Source organism: Myiozetetes cayanensis, unplaced genomic scaffold, assembly GCF_022539395.1.
Source record: "Myiozetetes cayanensis isolate MyiCay16 unplaced genomic scaffold, myiCay2020 scf16, whole genome shotgun sequence".
In the NCBI taxonomy this organism is placed as follows: domain Eukaryota; kingdom Metazoa; phylum Chordata; class Aves; order Passeriformes; family Tyrannidae; genus Myiozetetes; species Myiozetetes cayanensis.
In genome coordinates this window covers 16633278-16651879 of record NW_026087270.1, presented here as the reverse complement: position 1 = coordinate 16651879, position 18602 = coordinate 16633278, and the positions used below count along the sequence as shown (strand labels likewise).

The window sequence follows — 18602 nt, the reverse complement described above, 5'->3', positions numbered from 1 at the left end:
GTTGCTACCCCAGAGCAAGGACAAGAGGCAGAAGCCAGGTGACCTCCTTGGAGCAACAGGACTCAGTGCATCAACCACTCCACTCTCCCAGGAAGGCTCTGGACCAGGCAAAAAGCCAAAAGCACTCCAGGACAGAGGCTCTGAGGGAGCAGGTTGAGCTGCTCTCAGTCAGCAGGCTGTGACCAGCATCCACAGGGACAGAGGGTGCCAGCTGCCTTCTCCCCTAAATTGCCCCTTTTGACAAACGTCCAAGCTCCAGACTGCAATCTGCCAACCAGGGACTCACAGGGTTTTCCCAGGGGGGGAATAACTTGGGAGAAGGTGGTCCCTGGAAGGGCTGGGCGATGTTGCCCTCCTGCCACATGAACCTGGGGCTACGGCACTTCCGAAACCACCTTCTGGGTGAAGGCAGGAAGTCATCTCCCCGCAGGGACGGTGTCTTCACAGAGCCCAACCACAACACAAGGCAGCTCCTCTCAAGGACATGGCTGGGGAGAACATGGACCAACCTCTGCTGAGGCACCTCCTCAAGCCTCCCGAGCTACGTCAGCGGATGGATGAACACCAGGAAGGGCAAAGGGTGTTCACCAACCAGTGGAGACAGCAGCCACCAGGAGCAGTCCTGTCTGGTTCCATGTTTTTTCCAGGGTGGGAGGAGGCCAAGCTACTGGTATCTCAACTTCTCAGAAAGGGCACCATGTCCCAGTTTTGTCATGCAAGGATATTCAGGACAGAGAGAGGAGCTGTCCCACTGCACCCATCAGAATGGCTCCTATCGAAGCACAAAGAATCTCCTGGCAAGCTGCATTCTGAGCTAATTCCCCAAAATACTGGGTCCCACATGCTGGGACATTCTGAGCATCAGAACATCTACCTCAGGAGCGGGGCAGAGGAGGACATCCATGTGCACAAGCATTCCCTGCCTCTGTGCAAGCCCAGGCAGGTCAGGATGTCCAGAACAACCCACAGAGAAACCCATCCCCTGTGTCCAGCAGTGGACTCTGCTTTGTAACATAAGAGGATTTAGTCCCTCTAACCTGGGGGAGCTCTCAACCTCTGGAAGCCCACCAAGCCTCTGGCACACTGCAGCAGGCACACAGAGCTGGTCTCTGCCCCTCTCCATCCTGATGCCATCCTCGAGGGTGCTCCCAGGACAGCAGCCCAGGCGCCAGGGATGGCAGCCAGGCCAAGCAGCTGGCAGAGGCAGTGATGTTCCTTGGATCCATACCAGCCCTGGCTTTTCACTCACAGCTTTTCCAGCACTGATAAGAGCTCTGGGGTTGAGCCAGAAGTGTTCTGTCCATATCTGGGCTTTGGGTGCTGCCCTGGATGTGTGTCCTCAGGAGCAGCCTGGGATGGGATGTTACTCTACATCTCTCCAGAAGCCAGCAAGAGGCACCCAGGCAGAGATCCCTGCCCAAGGCAGGAGCCACAGCTCAAATCAAATAAAACCCACTCTGCGTAACGGGGCTATTGACTGAGCAAGCACAGAGAAACCAGGTCAACTGAGCAGATCACAAGGTAACACGCCAGGCTGGGGAAGAAAGGAGGATGACCACAGGGCGACAGCTCCCATCCTCAACAAACCCTTGCTGAGGTCTCTGAGGAAAAAGTTCAAAAAGCAGTCCACAGTCAAAAAGTTACTTAGGAATCGTTCCTCAGACGGTATTTCCTCAGATAAGCACAGCAGAAGCTGCTGGTCTCACCTCCCCAGGCCTGCTGCGGCCCTGGGCTGTGCCAGGCAGGGTGGGAGCTGCCAGGGAATTCAGCACACCACCAGCACATCAAAGACTACTTGGCAGCAACCGCCTGTAATCTTTGGACAAATACACCTCTTGGCTCTCTTCCTCTCGGCCCACCATCACGCTGTTCACACACAGCCACCTCCTCTGAACCCCAGGAGAGCTGCAGCCCCTGCCTCGGGGTCACCCAGCACAAGCTGCTGCAGAAGGAGCACTCACAGCACAACAAGCCTCCATCCTGCTCAGAACTCCAGAGTTCCACCTCCAGGCAGCTTTTCCCGGGCATACTGAAGGAATACTTTTCAGGACCACAGATAACTGGTCACCAAGCACCCAGTGAAAACCAAATCTAACAACTCTCATGCCCGTTACAATTTTCTATGTAATTTGCAGCGACTCCTGCACCAACAGTACCAGGTCCTACCCTAAACCTGCAGAGTGTGCAGCTTCCTGACTGCCCACAGCTGGCTCCCTAAGCTGCTGCCACAGACAACTAAAAAAAAAACACCCCACAGAAATGCCACCAGAGTGCCAGCCCCATTTTCCAGAATGAAATGGAAATGACATCCCTGTTAGCTAAACCATCAGCATTTAAACCCGCAGGCAAAACAATCAGAAGCAACAACTCCTCCCGCGTTACTCCGAGCTCACCTGCAAACACCGAGGCTCACACTTCACATCCTCTCTCCACTACACACAGGGCATCACTCCCAATTTAAGGGCAGGGACGGGTACCTCGTGTTCAGCACGGGGCAGAGGGAACACCTGCAGCCAGAGAGGAGCCAGTCCCTGCAGCATCCTTGTGGGAAGAGCGGCTTTCCCATCTGGAGATGGCTGCCAGGTCACACCGTTGATGCACACAAAGAAAGCAGCCGGGGAGCACACGTGTTAATCCATTATTATTTATTAGCTGTACAGCAGTATATTCTCCTTCCCAGCTTTCAAACCCCATTACATATTTTATAACAGTATTTTTTTTTTCCCCGTGTTGGCTTCCTAAAATAATGAAAAATATCACACAGTACAGCTAAGTACAAAAATGCATCAACCTAGAGTCTGATAGCTAAACTGATAGCTCTCTTAAAAGCGATACATAGAAGAAAAATTTGTTTGAAATCAGCAAGACTGAGGCTCTATAAAAAGCTTACATATTTTAACATGTGACATTTTCATATACAGGCATCATTTGTATTTCACATTATTCCTTTTTTTGTCTTTATCAGAGATTCAAAAATTGTAGAATTACTGACCTATTAATAAAATTTCCTGGCCCAGGTTTTGAGGGCTGCAGTGACCCACTTATAAATCACCACTTCTGTCTTAACATAGGATTCATAAACACAAAAATACAACTACAAGATAGAGCAAAGAAAATGTAGTCGTGAAATTAAAACTCAAAAAGAAGGTTAATTATAAATGTTTCAAATTGGTTGGATGGTCACATCCAGAGGGCAGTGGTCAACGGCTCAAGAGTCCTGATGGACATCAGTGACAAGTGGTGTCCCTCAGGGGTCCATACTGGGACCAGTGTTATTTAAGATCTCCGTTAATTACACAGATGAAGGGATCGAGTGCACCCTCAGCAGGTCTGCAGGTGACGCGAAGCTGAGTGGTGCTGTTGACACTCCTGAAGGATGGGATGCCATCCAGAGGGACCTGGACAAGCCTGGGAAGTGGGTACATGGGAATCTCATGAGGCTTAACAAGACCAAGTGCCAGGTGCTGCATCTGGGTCAGGTCAACCCCCCCTGTAGCAATCCAGGCTGGGGGTGACAGATCGGGAGCAGCCCTGCTGGGAAGGACCTGGGTGAGAGGCTGGACAGGACCCAGCCACGTGCACTCCCAGCCCAAAGAGCCAACCGTGTCCTGGGCTGGCCCGAAGGCAGCGTGGGCAGCGGGGGAAGGGAGCGGTTCTGCCCCTCTGCTCTGCTGAGCCCCCCCTGCAGCGCCGTGGGCAGCTCTGGGACATGGACCTGTGGGAGCCACTCCAGGGGAGGCCACAAACATGATCAGGGGGCTGGAGCACCTTTCCTAGGAGGGAAGTTGGGGTTGTGCAGCCTGGAGAAGGGAAGGCTCTGGGTTGACCTAACTGTGGCCATCCAGAACCTGCAGGGAGCCCACAAGAGAGCTGGAGAGCACAGGGTGACAGGACAAGGGGGAATGGCTTCAAACTGACAAAGGGAAGGGTTACACTTGGTATTAGGAAAAAATTCCTCCCTGTGAGGGTGGCGAGGCACTGCCACAGGCTGCCCAGAGAAGCTGTGACTGCCCCATCCCTGGAAGCGTTCAAGGCCAGGTTGGACAGGGTTTGGAGGAACCTGGGATAGTGGAAGGTGTCCCTGCCCATGGCAGGGGGGGTAGAACTAGATGGATTTTAACATCCCTTCCAACCCAAGCCAGTCTATGATTCTAGGAAATACCAGGTTTTTGTGCTTCAAAACCAGATTTCATGTGTGGGTTTCTCTTGTTCTGCAAGCAATAATCTGGATACATCTCTTCTCTACGTTATCGACAGTTTTTCCAACATTTACACTCTATCAATTCTCTTGTCGTTTAGTTTGAAAAGGAATTAAAATACTGGGGTTTCTTTAAACTGCATTTTTGCATACCTCTTAATTAATGGAAAAAGATTAAAATGTAAAAAAAAAAAAAAAAAAAAAGTTATTTACAAGCTTGACCATTACAGAAATGCTTTGCAGAAAGCAAAGCATATTAAGGACAGAAACCAGTTGGAGCATGCCAAAACTACCGTGTGCAGCTGACTTGGAGAACCGGAGCTAGTCAGTGGGAAAAAGCAAAAAAAAATAAAATAAAACAAAAAAATAAAACAACCCCCCAAAAAAATATTTCAAAAATCTAGAACCCTCCCAAGTTTGCATTTACAGTTAAAAACACTACTGAGAGAAGAGGCTCAAGGACTCTGGGAACTGGAAGGGCAAGTCCGGAGTGGTTTTCCACATACTCTAGTCAAGGCTTCCGTATATTAAAACTTGGTGCATGTAAACACGGCCCTTGGACCAGCTTTACAATGCAAGTTCAGAGCAAAACTAAAATCAAGCATCTCACAGGAAACCCTCGAGGACTCCAAAATATTTCCTAATGTTCCATGATCCTGTAATGCTAACATAAAACAGCAAGTTCTAGTTAAATCACATTCTAACATCGTTTTTTTTTTTGTTTTTTTTTTCCCAGTATGTTTGGTAAAATGGTCTAAAATGATGCATTTCCCAAAGCCAAGAAAAAAGATAAAAGGAAAAATAGATTTGAGCCGCTTAAACACAGCCCAGGCCAGTTCAGTCAGCCAGCGTGGTCTTCCTCCATCACCGGTCCATCATGCTGAGAATCATCTCAGGGGTGAGGTCTCCATTGGGAGCTTCCACTACAGGAGGCTGAGCTTCCTCCTCTTCCTCTGCTGTTTCTGCATCAGGTTCTTTCTTCACTTCAACTATAATATTTTCAATTTCACCAGTGTGCTGGTCTTCAACCTGAATGATTGCTGCAGCTATAAGGGCAGAAAAGGGAGGGGGAGGGGGGAAAACATTATTTTACTAGTTCCAGAGCTGGCCTCCAACAGCTTTTTGGTAGACTTAGTCACTTCCATGGAAAGGGAACACACATTCCCACATCAGTGGGGAGCAATTCAACCCACCTCGCTCACCCAAGCATCAAGCATCTGCTTCCCCACCCCTGTACAAAGATGTGCTCCCACTACAACAGTTCCAGTGTGCATTTTGATATTAAGACATTATTAAAACAATGGGTTTTGCAGAGTAATCAACAAAAAACCCTCTGTATCCATGTATGGGCCTAAGGCAAAACTTTCAATTCCAGTGATACCAGTGACAAATTCAGCATGAAATACTGCCACAGACTAATTCTAGAGAGGACACACTCACAGCACTGAGCAGACAGCCAAGCCACTGAGGAAACCACCACCTCCTTAAAGGAATACATTTACCCTTCCTGCTTTGTTCCTTTAATTTATTTACTTAGACTTTGCACAGTTACAATGTCTATTATCACAGAGAAAACTCTCTGCAGAGTTGAAACAACAGCCTGCACTGGTCCTGTGCTCAGAACCAAAGGCCTGAAGCAAGATCATTTGTGGCAATATCTGAAAAAGCCTGCACAGGTAGAAACACCAAAGTGACCGTACTGACAGCTGCTTAATCAGGAATTGTACATCAGCAGAGACACCATGACTGGTTCCAAAAGAGGTGAACAGTTTGTAAATCTATGACATTAAGCACTGGAAAAAAATAAAGTCCTTTCTTTTTAGCGTGGTCTGAAGCAGCCATGCTCCCTCATGACCAGGAAACTCTTGCAACAAATTTCAAGGGTTTTGGCAATGCAGAGACAAGTACAGTCATCTACTTCTTAAATATGCTCAACTGAAGGGATTGGATTTCCTACAAGAACTGCCAAGTCCAAAGAAAAAGGTGCTCAAGCAAGCAGTGCAAGCTGCAGTCAGTGACTTACGCTGGGATTGTTTTGGTTGGGTGGCAGCTTTGCCTGGTGGTCTTCCTCTTCGTTTCTTACTGGGAGGTGGTGCAGGAGCCTCTTGTTCAACTTCTGGTTCAGCCTCAATTTCTACTGCTGTCTCCTCCTCATCTTCATTATCATCCAAATCTGGTTCAGCATTTTCCTCTGTAAGAAATGATCTCAGGTAAGCCTTCAGTTTAAACAAGAATGAAACACATCCACCTACAGACAAATACCATCAAATCCTCATCCGAAAGGAGTCAACTCTGTGAGAAAGAAGGGAAACAAGGCTTTTGTTGAGAGGCTGGTGGCACAGCCTGTTAACCTGTTACCCTCACCTTAGAGGGAACAAGCTGTCCTTCAGAAAGCAAGAGGAAATGTAATTCTGTTAGACTGTGTGATAAAAGCTACTCTGCACATCCACAAAGGAGCTCAGGGAGACAACAGCAGGAGGAGAACCAAATACACTGCTGGGCTACTCCCAGGCCCACCAGAGGAGCCAACAGTCCCTCCAAGTCCCACCTGCACCACCCAGAGGGGCACAGGGCTGCAAAATGGAAGGTGGGAACCCAAATCCACGACTTCTGAGGAACAAACATCCTGAACAGGTCACTGCCAAGAGAGCTACCAGCCCCAGTGTCCAGCTGTGAAATCCACCCCCATGAGTCTCTACCAGGAGAGAGGGCTATGAGTTTTTCCTTCACAAACAGCATCTCCCCCAGCATGTCCCTTGGATGCTGCCAGCCTTACCCCACAGATGTTGCCAAGCTAACCAGTGGTGCAGTTGTCTGGACATACCACAAGCAGGATCAAGTGCCATTTCATAGCAGTGCACCACAGAACCACACAGTTTCTTTCAGGACTCTTGAAAAACAACCAGAATTTGCCACACAGGTAGAACAGGAATGGCACAGGTGACACATACAGGGTGTCAAACTGTTTTTTAAACCACTCTGCCTTGGAGCAGGCGTGGGACAGCAGGATCTATGTTATCCCTCACAGGCAGAATATCCCCCTGCTCTTGGCCACGTACTATCATTTTTTGTTTGCCAACCAGGCAAGACTCTTTCAAGTGCCAGAACAAACCTGCAGAACTGGCACACCAACAGCTAACACATGCAGTGAATCACAGCCTGTAACTCGCAGAAGGCACTGAGCTGTTCTTACCACTATCAGAGGAATCTTCTTTCTTAGACCGCATCTTTCTCTTTCGGCCACGTTTGCCCTTCTTTGTCTCTCCTCCATTCTCTCCTTCCCCACCATCTAGGCCAGAGCAGTTATCAGCATGTCTGGCCATCGTGTTCTAGTCAGCGGAAGATTAAAAACACAACAAAAATTAACGCACGCACTGGATTCAAGATCAGACATTCTGAGTCTGTATTTTCAAACACATTTCTGGTAACTTACGCCTTTTTTTTTTTAAATTAAGATTCTTTAGGGGAAATGGGTACATTCATTAACTTCATTAATAAAGCTGCATTTCCACATCGCTCATGATGTCAATGCTAATTACACCAGGTCTCTCCCCTCTCTTTTCCTCTCAGAGAGAAGGGCTCTATTTAAAAGACCAGTGATTGCACCTTGTACCTCACCCAGCCTTTCTGCTGAGTAAACACCCCCTTCCCCTTGGCTAAAAACCTCCTTCCACCCCACCATCCCCCCCAGTTCAAAGCAGTGCAACTCCCTTACCCTGCGAGTGAACGTTTTGCCGCACTTGGAACAGACGAAGGCAGCGGGGACAAAGGTGGGGTCGTGGTATCGTTTGAAGTGCATGTCGAGGAGCTGCTTCTGGCGGAAGGTTTTGTCACAATGGCTACAGGCATAAGGCTTTTCTCCAGTGTGGGTCCGCTTGTGCATGACCATGTGTCGCTCCTGGCACCGACAGGCAAGACAGGGAAAAGAACTTGAGAGAGCTCAGGCAAATGGAATCAGAAGAGCGAATTTTCAGCTACAAGGAAGCCAAATCTTGATGCTTAATATCAAGAAAAGGATGGTTCTACAGGGATGTGAAAACATCCTGATTGGTGGTATATTCAGTCCTAGCTACTTCCAACCCGTATCGACTCTTACCCCTTGGTCAACAGGTACATCAAAGCTGTGAATTAGAATGCTCTCTACAGGGCAGCACCACACCAAAAAAAAAAAGGCCACTTGTACTTTCCTTCCCACCCTTCAAAAGACTCGGGACAACTAACTTGATCTTGACAGCTGGTCAAACTTAACAGCTAAGATTTCCACCTCACATTTTTAGCTCCTGTCTAACACTCACAGGGGGTGCCAGTCCCGCCAGCTCACCTGTCTGCACGCATAATCACACTGGTCACACTTGAAGCGCTTCTCGTTCTTGTGAGACTTCTGATGCTGGATGAGGGCATACCGCTCGTGGAACACGGCGTCGCAGTAGCGGCACTTCTTGCCCTGCTCGATGTAGGAATGCTGCTTCCTCAAGTGGACACCTGGGAGAGGAAAGATGGGAGCCTTTCACCACCACCACCACCAAGCAGAAAAAGCCAAGCCTAAGAGCCCTTTGGAGACCTTCGCTCCTGAGCTCAGCCAAAAATCAGTGAAATAGTTCATTTAGGATTCAAGCAAAACGACTCGTAGTTAAAACCAACCAGAACAGTTTCTGGACAGAAACAGCTTGCAGAAAAACCCCGTTGAGTTTTACCACAGGACTCCAGATTCGGTTATTAGTTGCAGTCTGTGTCGATTCAGGACACTCGCATTTGATAACGTGTGATTGGCAAACTGAAGTGTCTTGTGGACTGCTATGTTTAAGACTAACCCAAATTGCCTGGATTGAGACAGAAGCCAGGTAATTCACTGGGGGAAAACAGGATTTTCTGCAGGATTAGAAGTCAGTGTGACAGGGCTAGAAGGCAACAGGGATACCAGCAGATAATCCTGACAGAGGTTTTAGTCACTTCTTTGAAATCCTCCAACTAAGAGCATACCACAGCTGCACGAGGTAGCTTAGGGTAGATTAAAGCATTATTAGGAGAAAAATTCTTCATAGCTAACATCAGTTTTCCTCTCTTGTAAATCAGCTTGTTTGCTCCTGACATCATCTGCCCGCCATCCTCTCAAACTGCCTCTCACTGTAGCACTTTACACTTGTCTTCACTGGAAGAGAGCCTGCCTTCCCATTACTTGGGTGATAATTCTGTTTAGAGACAGGAAGTTCTGCCAAATCGTGGCTCCTTCCTTCTCCTCAGCTGCTCTGGGCACGGTATTGTTTGTCACCTTCTTCTAGAACATAAGAGCTTGCCTGCTGGAATCACACTGGGTACTGCTCCCTAGATCAAGACTGTCCTGCTGCAAGGACTCAGGGCTTTTGTGAGCACACACTCCCCTCCTACCCTGTCTGTGGCACACAGCTCCACACCCCAGAAAGTTAAAACACTTGGCTTAATTCAAATCTTTTAGCTTGATGAAAATATCTCTGTGTGACATTTAATGTGCAGGAGGTTGAGCCAAGTGATCTTCTGGCTTTTCAGACCCCAGTCCTTATGCTGCTGGAATCTCAGTCCAAGTGCAATAAATGCCTTGCATCTACAAGCCTGAAAACAATATTGGATGCCTGGGGGGGGGGGAATTACCTCTTCAAATAACGAGAAGAAACTGAAAACTGTTCTAATTTGCAGCAGCTGTGGTAAGCTAAGAGTGTGCATTACCAGCCCCACATCTGAAGCTGTGCTTGACGTCACCAGGTGCGTTGATTGGGTTAAGAGCACTCTAATTAGGCTGGGGAAGAGTTCTGTACCATCTTCAGCAAGCAGCCAAGTTTGGGGGATACGTACCCAAGTCACTCTTTCTCGCTATGACAGTATCACAGTGAGGGCAGTGGAATTTGGCCACATTCTCCGTGTGCTTCTGCAAAATGTGCATCTTCATGGTACCGCTCTGGGTGAAGCGAGCGTGGCAGATGTAACATTCATATGGCTTCTCTCCTTCAAGGAGCAAGAGGGGAAAAAAAAAATAGCAGAAGTATTCTAGTTAAAAAGAAATCTTACCAAGAAGCCCCAAACAACCTCCCAGGAACTTGCACCAGGCATCCAGACAACAGTGACTCTACACAGAGCTCAATTTCTCTTTCTCTACAAGTTTTAGCTCCAATAAGCATCTTTCTACGAGGAAACTCGAGTTCAATCTTTCAGCAAGTTACACTATTCTTGCTCTGAGAAATGCAGGCAAGACCTACACACAGGCTGCCAGAAGACAGCAAGTGGCATCAGATTTTTTTGGAGTGGGGGTTCTGAATGCTCATGTATATATAAAAGAGCATTTCCCCCCCGCTTTAGGTTTAGCAATATGATTAATTTGGCATTGCTGTAACATTCTGTGCTAAAATCAGTCCCATTTCTATAAAAGAAAAAATTTAGCATCTTTATGAACTAACATGCATGAGAAGCTTTTAAAATTACACTAAAGCATAAAACTGTAAATGGCTCTAATCTTTAACTGGAAGTGGAACAATGAAAACAGAAGCAGTTTCTTCTGTTCATACTACAAGTGCCTGTACTTTATCACCTCAAACTGGAAATCAGAATCCTCCAAGCTCATTTCTCAGTGCAGTAATTCTACTGGCTTATGAATTCACCAGTGCTTATCAATCACGGTGCATTCTCTTCAGCCAGAGACTTCATAAAGGTTTAAGACAAAACTACAAAACCCTATTTCTCCTGCTGTTTAAGTGTCAGCACGCATTGTACACAGCCCCAGCACTCTGACACTAAGGAAACATGGCATCAGTACCGGAATGGGTCCTCATGTGCCTCTTCAGTTTGTAGGTGTCCCTGCTGGCATAGCTGCACAAGCTGCACTGGAACGGGCGCTCTCCAGTGTGAGAACGAATGTGGCGTTTCAATTTGCTAACCTGGAAGTCAAGAGCAAGACCGTTAAGTCAGCACAGATGAGCAGCTCAGACTGCCAAAGGTACAAGGAGCCAGTGAAGGGTTTAAGGTCGCCTGTTTTTGTTTTGTTACAAATCCAAACAAGTGCGTTTCGGTGCCATTCTCGCACACTGCACGCAGCCACTCGCTCCTGTTCACTTTACTTCACCTCCCAACCTCACTCCCAGCCTTGCCTGATGTTTGTTCCAACACTCACTGCAACCTGATTTAGACTCCTGTGCTCAACCTGCTGTTATCAACCATCTCAGTAGCTGAAGACACCCTAAAATTTCAAGGTATCCTGGAGATCCTCTCCTGCTTTTATTGACAAGGTACAAACACAGCTCAAAGGTCAGCAAGAACACCAATGGTACTGCATGTTCTCTACTCTCCAGCCTGACTGTGCTGCTTAATCACCAGCCTATGCCTACAAAAGCAGCATGACCTCACATAAGGACCAAGTTGGTTGTTCTTTCCTAATTCACACTGTGAAAACCCCTGCAACACAATTTATTCAGCACTCAAACCCACAGGGCCTGGAATTACAGCACTGTAGGCACAGTGTGGGTAGGAAAAAAAGACCGAAGCCCCTACTCGAGCTCTCCCAACTGGAACCTTCTCCCACTGCAGAAATCCCACTTGCTCATCATCTAGCTCCAATTTCCTATCACAGTATAAAAGCTGTCCTGTAAAATAGGTAATACTGCATGGAAGGGAAGCATTCAAGGAAGCTTAATGTGCCTGAGCAAATTAGACAATCATTCAATATTAGCAAAGCTGCTCTTCACCAATATTGAGGCAAAGGCTCATTACTTTTAGCTACAGACACCTTCATGGCACAAACAGATAATCTGCAGAATGCATGTTTCTAAAATGGGAGGGCAACGCTGATCTGAAATGACACCCCACTGCAGGAGGAAACGTCTGTCTCCTTCAACATGGAGCACGCTGCAATTCCTGCAATCATAGTAAAGGCCAAATAATTTAAGAAACAATGACAACTATTGTCTGTAAAGAGGAAATGGATGTCACCTAGCATTTCTGTGCATAAGTGATCTCAAACTGCTTTCTGATTCACTGAGGAAACCCCACCATTTGCTTCCCAAGAGCAGCCCTGATTTATAACATCTTTTGCTCAGAGCCTTTTAACCAAATGGCCAAAGAGGAAGGAAATGCCTAAGAACAGAGTTTGTAACAGATGGTGAGCAGTCTTTGAAGTGCACAAGGAAGCACTCAGCACTGTAACAAGCTACTAACATACCTCCACACTGGCATAATCACACATGGAACACTTGAAGGGTTTCTCGTGGGTATGTTTGTAGCGGCGATGCCGAACCAACTCTCCACTGGTCACAAAGGCCATGTCGCAGTCTGGGCACTTGTGAGGGCGAGTACCTGGTGGGGTGCAGCACAACAGGGAGGCAGTGACACGCAGATTCAGTGACAGAAGAAAATAGGGGACAGTTCTGGTTGGGTTTGGTTTTGGTTTTTAAAGTGAGTTAGCAACATTGCTTTCATGTTCGGAAAGATTAGATTAGAGTAGCAAATAATTTACACAAAAGTCAGAGGGTTTGTATAAATAACAAATGGATTCAAGATCTCAGAGAATTAACGTGCTTTCAGTGAGGAAACAGACTCCTTTTTTTTTAATCACTTGGTTATTTACAAATTTGAAACCACAAAGTTAGACATAATGTAAGTAGAGAGAGAAAATAAGGGATATGTGGGGGTCTTTTTTTGGCAGAAAGGCACAAGCTTAAGTATATTCACAGTTCAATTACCTGTAGTTTCATACCAGAAACTCTGGTAAAGAGCAACAGAAATGTGTTCGTTTCTAGCTATAAATTTTATTCATCCAATCTATTCCTTGGGGTTAAGTGTTTTTGGTTATTTTTAATTCCCTCGTGTTTAACTCCAGCCTCACTCTCATCGTACTTTTCTCCACGCAGCAGCTACAATAGATACCTGAGAACACAAGTACTAATGCTCAGGGCAAAGAGAACATTTCTGTAACTTCAGGTAATTTGAGATCAAGCCCAGGACCAGTTTTACACCTGTGAACAGGACAAGCTCTGCACCTGACCTGGCCAGGCAGAAAACAACTGCATTGTTTCCTCCTTTTTAGCTTGTTCCGTAAGAGGAATCAGAAGAACAGCAGAGACCTGCCTCAAATCTGTTTGCTCTAATGACAGAGCAGGTCCTACAAAAACCAATGTATGCAAAACCAAGAGTACCTGTGTGAGTGTTGAGGTGGTTCCTCAGCAACGTGACTGTCCGGAAAGCCCTGCCACAGAGATGGCACTTGTGTGGTCTTTCATCAGTGTGGCTTTTCATGTGGCGGTCCAAGTTGGAGCGACGCGGACAAGTGTAACTGCACAGTTCACACTGGAATGTCTTCTTTACACCTAGGCAGGAAAGAAATCATTGTCAGCCTTTGACAGCACCGTGGTCTACTGTGTAACATTAGAGATCAGCAGGGAAAAGATTCTTGGAGGTTTAACTACTGCAAGGAGACACCGTGTAGCACTGAATCCAACTGCACTGCCTGTGGCGGATCTGGCTTCAATTTTCATTAGTATGCCAGCACTCAGTGTTCCTTCTCCACTCTAAAAAGGGTTCCTTAACTTAGAGTTTTAACAAAAACCAAACATACCTATTACTGTATTTTGCACCATCTACCTTACCCAGCAATTGGTTAGAAAAAGCCCCACAGAACTAATTATACCACTGGTTCCTGGTGTAAACCACACGCTCACAAACTGTTACATGTATATTACAGCAAAGAGAACAATCTTTTCAATCACAGTTATATGGGAATATTAATGCCACAGCATTACACTTGAGGAAAATGAGCTCCCTCACAGCCTAGATGGAAGAAATGGGAGGTTTGCTCAACAAACACTGGAGTTGAGTTCTATTATATAAAGAGCAAGAAACACTGGGCATGTCTGCTTTCCTGTTTTTCCTGCTCCCAACTTGCCTCTATTCAGCCACATCACACTGCAAGGTCCCACCATAACAAATGCATTTTCAAAACCCACTTGCAGATGGGGAGCTTACCTTTCTTTTTAATTTTTGTTGGTTTAGGTGGCTTCATATTGCCCACCACCTTTTCTGCATTAACCTCGGACAACAAACCCTCCTGCTGCTCCTCTTCGAAGTCATACACAGAGACATCCACATCTTTGCCTTCCTCAGTGTAGCGAAGCTTACTCTTTTTGTTTTTCTTTGTTTTTTTGGCTGGTGGCTGATAGTCTGGATCTTTTTGCCAGTTGGGATCTTCCTGTGGCTGAAGATCACCTTGTTCCAGTGTCTCCACCTCACCATTTGCACCCACTTTCACTACTTGGAAGCCTTCTGGCAAAGGGAGGGTGTGACAGATCATGGGCTCCCCCTCTTGCAGGCCTGCTTTGGAAACCTCATTCTCATAAGCTCCCTGCAGTTCTTCCACAGATGTGGTGGCAACAGGTACAGTCACTGGCACAGGTACTTGGACCAGCTGAAGCTCACCAAGGTTTATAGGCTGCTCTTCCATGTTAACAACCTGAAGTGTTATGATCTGTGTGTCATCCACTGTAGCCTCAGTTTCTTGAGGCACTGCACCTTCCATTACTTCAGTCTTCATTTGAAGAAGGGTTGGATCCAGCTGATCCATCATCACCATCTGCACCCCGCTGCTGACGTCCTGCACTACTTCACCTCCATCTGCCTGGTTTGGCGGTAGATGACAAGCATCATCCTCTTGGCCGCCCTCGCGGCGTCTTTGATAGGTTTTCCTCTCTTTTCCCTTAATGAAAGTTTCTGATTCCTCCACAATAGCTTCGACTGCCTCACCTTCCATTTCACCTTCCTGCTGTAAAAACAAGAGAATGAGTGAATGCCACACACCACCCAGTGTGTTCAGCAACTGCACAAACCCCACAGAAGAACAGGCCGCCCAACTGGAAACACCCAATTTAACAGCAGCCACGAATCAGAAAACAGGAGCTGAGAGCTGTAGGTCTCCATGAGCCCATCACCACTGCAAACCAAGGCAATCCCAGAATGCTGCCTGCAGGGAGACAACTGCACCAGCTTCTTGGAAAGGAAGGAAAGCAAGGAAGAGAGATAAAGTGACACGCACGTTTCCCTTCCTCAAAGACCACAAATCCCACGAGCAAGATGCAGAGCACTGTTATTCCTTATTGAGCTTGTTTAATCACTTCAAACATCTTAGCAGGACCAGAGGCAGTCTTTGGCTATAAATTTTAAAGGTACAAAAATACTATCTTCTGTTAAAAAGCAAAAAGTCAACCTTAAAGTATTCCCTGCTCCCACCTCTGGCACCACCAGGCCCTGAGCAGGGCAGAGGATGATGCACTGTGCCCTCCCTCTTCAGCTGAATGAGCCACAGCAGGAGACAGGCTCAGGTAAAATTTTATTTCAATGTAAATGATGTGGAGTCAGAACTGGTGGATTCTAATGATGTCTGGGTTAAATACATTTATGAAGTCATAAACAAACAGTGCTGAAGCTCAGCATTCTGGTGGGCCTTAACTCTGAAAATAGACGCACATAAGCAAAACTGAGCTTTTCTTCCTCCTCAGACCATCCAGCATTCTTCTCTGCAGTCAGGGAAAAACATGAAATTCCTGTATTCTCATTCTGCAGCAAGGTTCCTTCAAGAGTAGTAAGAGGTAGAAGAAATGATCATTTTGCAGCTGTCTTCTTCCCCAAATGAGAAGAGTAAGATCATAGTAAAGAAATATTTCCTAAATCTACCTCTGTTTAAGGTGGTTTACTTTGTAAAAATGAAAGCAGGTTCCCCAACCGTGCCAAACATATTCCCTGCATCAGGATACCATTTCTTATATCCCTTGCATAAGTGTTAAAAGAGTACCAAGATCAATTTTACTGCTGAAGCAAGTAATAAAAGAGCCAGTTTCCTTACTAAGCCTGTGATTAAGTCCTGATTCCAGTTCCAGATTTGATAAGAGACTTCCGTATTTTCCCATTAGATTGACTGACCTCTCAGACCAGCTAACTGAATTTAATTAACATAAATATTTAATCTCCCTTGTCAACTCAACACTTTTAAAAATCACCAAACTATTTTCAGGTATCTACATTTACACAGCTGTCAAGTCTCCACTAGCTTTAAGAATCATAAGACATGTAATTGTTATTGTTTTTTAGAGAGTGCTTGCTTTCTTCTTGTGCTGTCTTTCCTAGCACCCTCCACTTCTGCTGTGAGAACAACAAAGCTCATCTTGTTCCCTCAGCCTGCTCAGACTGGGGACATCTATTAACTGTGCTGTCTTGATATTTGTTATGTCGTGGGCAGCCACAGTCTCCAGAGGGCACCAGATACCCAGGAATACCGACATATGGCTTCGTGAGCGCTCCCTGCAGGGATCCGGCCTCGCCTTTCCTTTACCACCCATCAGCTTTTCAAGCTGGAGCAAATCCATATGGAGAAACAGCTGAAGTACACGAGATGATGTAAGTACTTAACACTAGACAGCAGGCAATCAGAACAGAGCTGGTCTTTGGCCTACAGCAACTGTGAAACTGTTTTACAATTACCTTAAGTATCTGCAGAGAGAGAGAGAAAGAGACAGAAGGGAAGCCTTTTGAGGTGACTAAAAATCTCTGAACGAGAAAAGGAAGGACACAGCTAAACAAAATAGAAGGTGGTGGTGGGGGTAATAACAAAGGGACAAAATGGCAAATGTCCACCTGCAAAGCTAATGCAATTTTGGTGCCTTGCAGAGGAACAGAGGAGAGGTCTGCAACCTCGATACAAGCGCAGGCAGCTCTGAGCAGAGGTGGAGCTCTCAAAGGACCTTCATGTTCACTGCCAACATCAGAGCTGGTAACAGGGCTGCTAAGTCACCCAAAAGCAAGACAACAGGGCAGAATTTGTCAGTGTCCTGTATAATCCTACAGAAGCACATGTTTCTGTGGAGTTGTAGGAAGGCATCATTTCAGACAGGCACAGCAGAAAATCCTACGGTCACCGAGAAACAGGTCACTCACTCGCACACCTGAAGACTTTGACACATGGCTGCTGTTGTCAGGAAAAGTTTGCCAGCCTAGGAATGCAGGTGTACAGGGAGGCCAAGGAAAAGCAGGCAGGCAAGACTCGTGTTAAGGACGCTCACAGTGAGGTGTGTACGGGTGTGAAATGAATTAATGGAGTCCCACAACTGCCCTGGAAAGAAACTGAGACCCCGCAATTCCTGCCTCTCCTATCTCATCGGGGAGGGGGTTACACGGCAGGGCTCGGCTGCCCCGCCGTGGCGAGACGCGGCACTGCAGCGGGACCGGGCCTGCCACCTCCCTGTGCCTGCCCTCCCCTACATCCCGACCCCATCACCTCCCCGTGCCTGCCCTCCACTGCATCCCGACCCCAACACCTCCCTGTGCCTGCCCTCCCCTACATCCCGACCCCAACACCTCCCCGTGCCTGCCCTCCACTGCATCCCGACCCCATCACCTCCCCGTGCCTGCCCTCCACTGCATCCCGACCCCATCACCTCCCCGTGCCTGCCCTCCACTGCATCCCGACCCCATCACCTCCCTGTGCCTGCCCTCCACTGCATCCCGACCCCATCACCTCCCTGTGCCTGCCCTCCACTGCATCCCGACCCTGCCACCTCCCTGTGCCTGCCCTCCCCTACATCCCGACCCTGCCACCTCCCTGTGCCTGCCCTCCACTGCATCCTGACCCTGCCACCTCCCCGTGCCTGCCCTCCACTGCATCCTGACCCTGCCACCTCCCTGTGCCTGCCCTCCACTGCATCCTGACCCTGCCACCTCCCCGTGCCTGCCCTCCACTGCATCCCGACCCCACCACCTCCCTGTGCCTGCCCTCCACTGCATCCTGACCCCAACACCTCCCTGTGCCTGCCCTCCACTGCATCCTGACCCCAACACCTCCACTGTCCCAGCCTGTCACTGCATCCTGACCCAGATTCCCTGGACTCCAACACTCAGTGCACCGATGAGCACGTTCCTCTCAGTGAAAAGGAAACGCATCTGAAAATGGCTGCTTTTAAACCAAACTCTTGCCACAGGGAAAATGTTACTGTAACCTTTAGAATATAACAACATAACAAAAAGACACAAATATACAGGAGGAGTCTCATCTGATGTCTTGGCCAGCTCAGAAATCTTGCCACACTGCCAAGACTTCTTCTGAATAAAGTGTGGATTTACAGATTTCCAGTTTCTCCAACCAGGGGCACCCAGGATGGACCCTAAGCTTAAGAGGGGAAAATACACTGACTCTTTCCTATTAAATAAACTCTCTGCAAAGGCTTCATCTCAGCTTTGCACTACCTGTCCACATCACTTCTCAGTCACTCTGTCTTGAACTATTTGCTCTTTTTACTTACCCTTTTATTTTTTTTAGACTTAATCTCCTTTTTTACAAAGTAAGTTTCACAGGCAAGTTTTATATTTACTGGAGGATGTGTCATTTGCTACAGCCAAGACTGTTATA

At 47.3% G+C, this 18602-nt stretch overlaps 1 protein-coding gene across 5 annotated transcripts in view; it reads right to left on the bottom strand.

The window, feature by feature from the left end:
* Positions 1 to 2628: 2628 nt before the first annotated feature.
* The window catches only part of CTCF (CCCTC-binding factor), a 32197-nt gene continuing 16223 nt past the window's right edge, over positions 2629 to 18602 (bottom strand). For 4 of the 5 annotated variants that reach the window (XM_050311442.1, XM_050311438.1, XM_050311440.1 and 1 more), the window contains 10 exons: positions 14177 to 14969; positions 13351 to 13521; positions 12378 to 12511; positions 10980 to 11100; positions 10025 to 10174; positions 8520 to 8680; positions 7914 to 8096; positions 7392 to 7527; positions 6222 to 6389; positions 2629 to 5244 (listed from right to left, as the gene is read on the bottom strand). In XM_050311442.1, the coding sequence (XP_050167399.1) occupies positions 5063 to 5244; positions 6222 to 6389; positions 7392 to 7527; positions 7914 to 8096; positions 8520 to 8680; positions 10025 to 10174; positions 10980 to 11100; positions 12378 to 12511; positions 13351 to 13521; positions 14177 to 14957 (2187 nt within the window). In that variant the 5' untranslated portion in view covers positions 14958 to 14969 and the 3' untranslated portion in view covers positions 2629 to 5062. The remainder of the gene's footprint in view (positions 5245 to 6221; positions 6390 to 7391; positions 7528 to 7913; positions 8097 to 8519; positions 8681 to 10024; positions 10175 to 10979; positions 11101 to 12377; positions 12512 to 13350; positions 13522 to 14176; positions 14970 to 18602) is intronic. The other variant, XM_050311439.1, reaches the window with a different exon arrangement.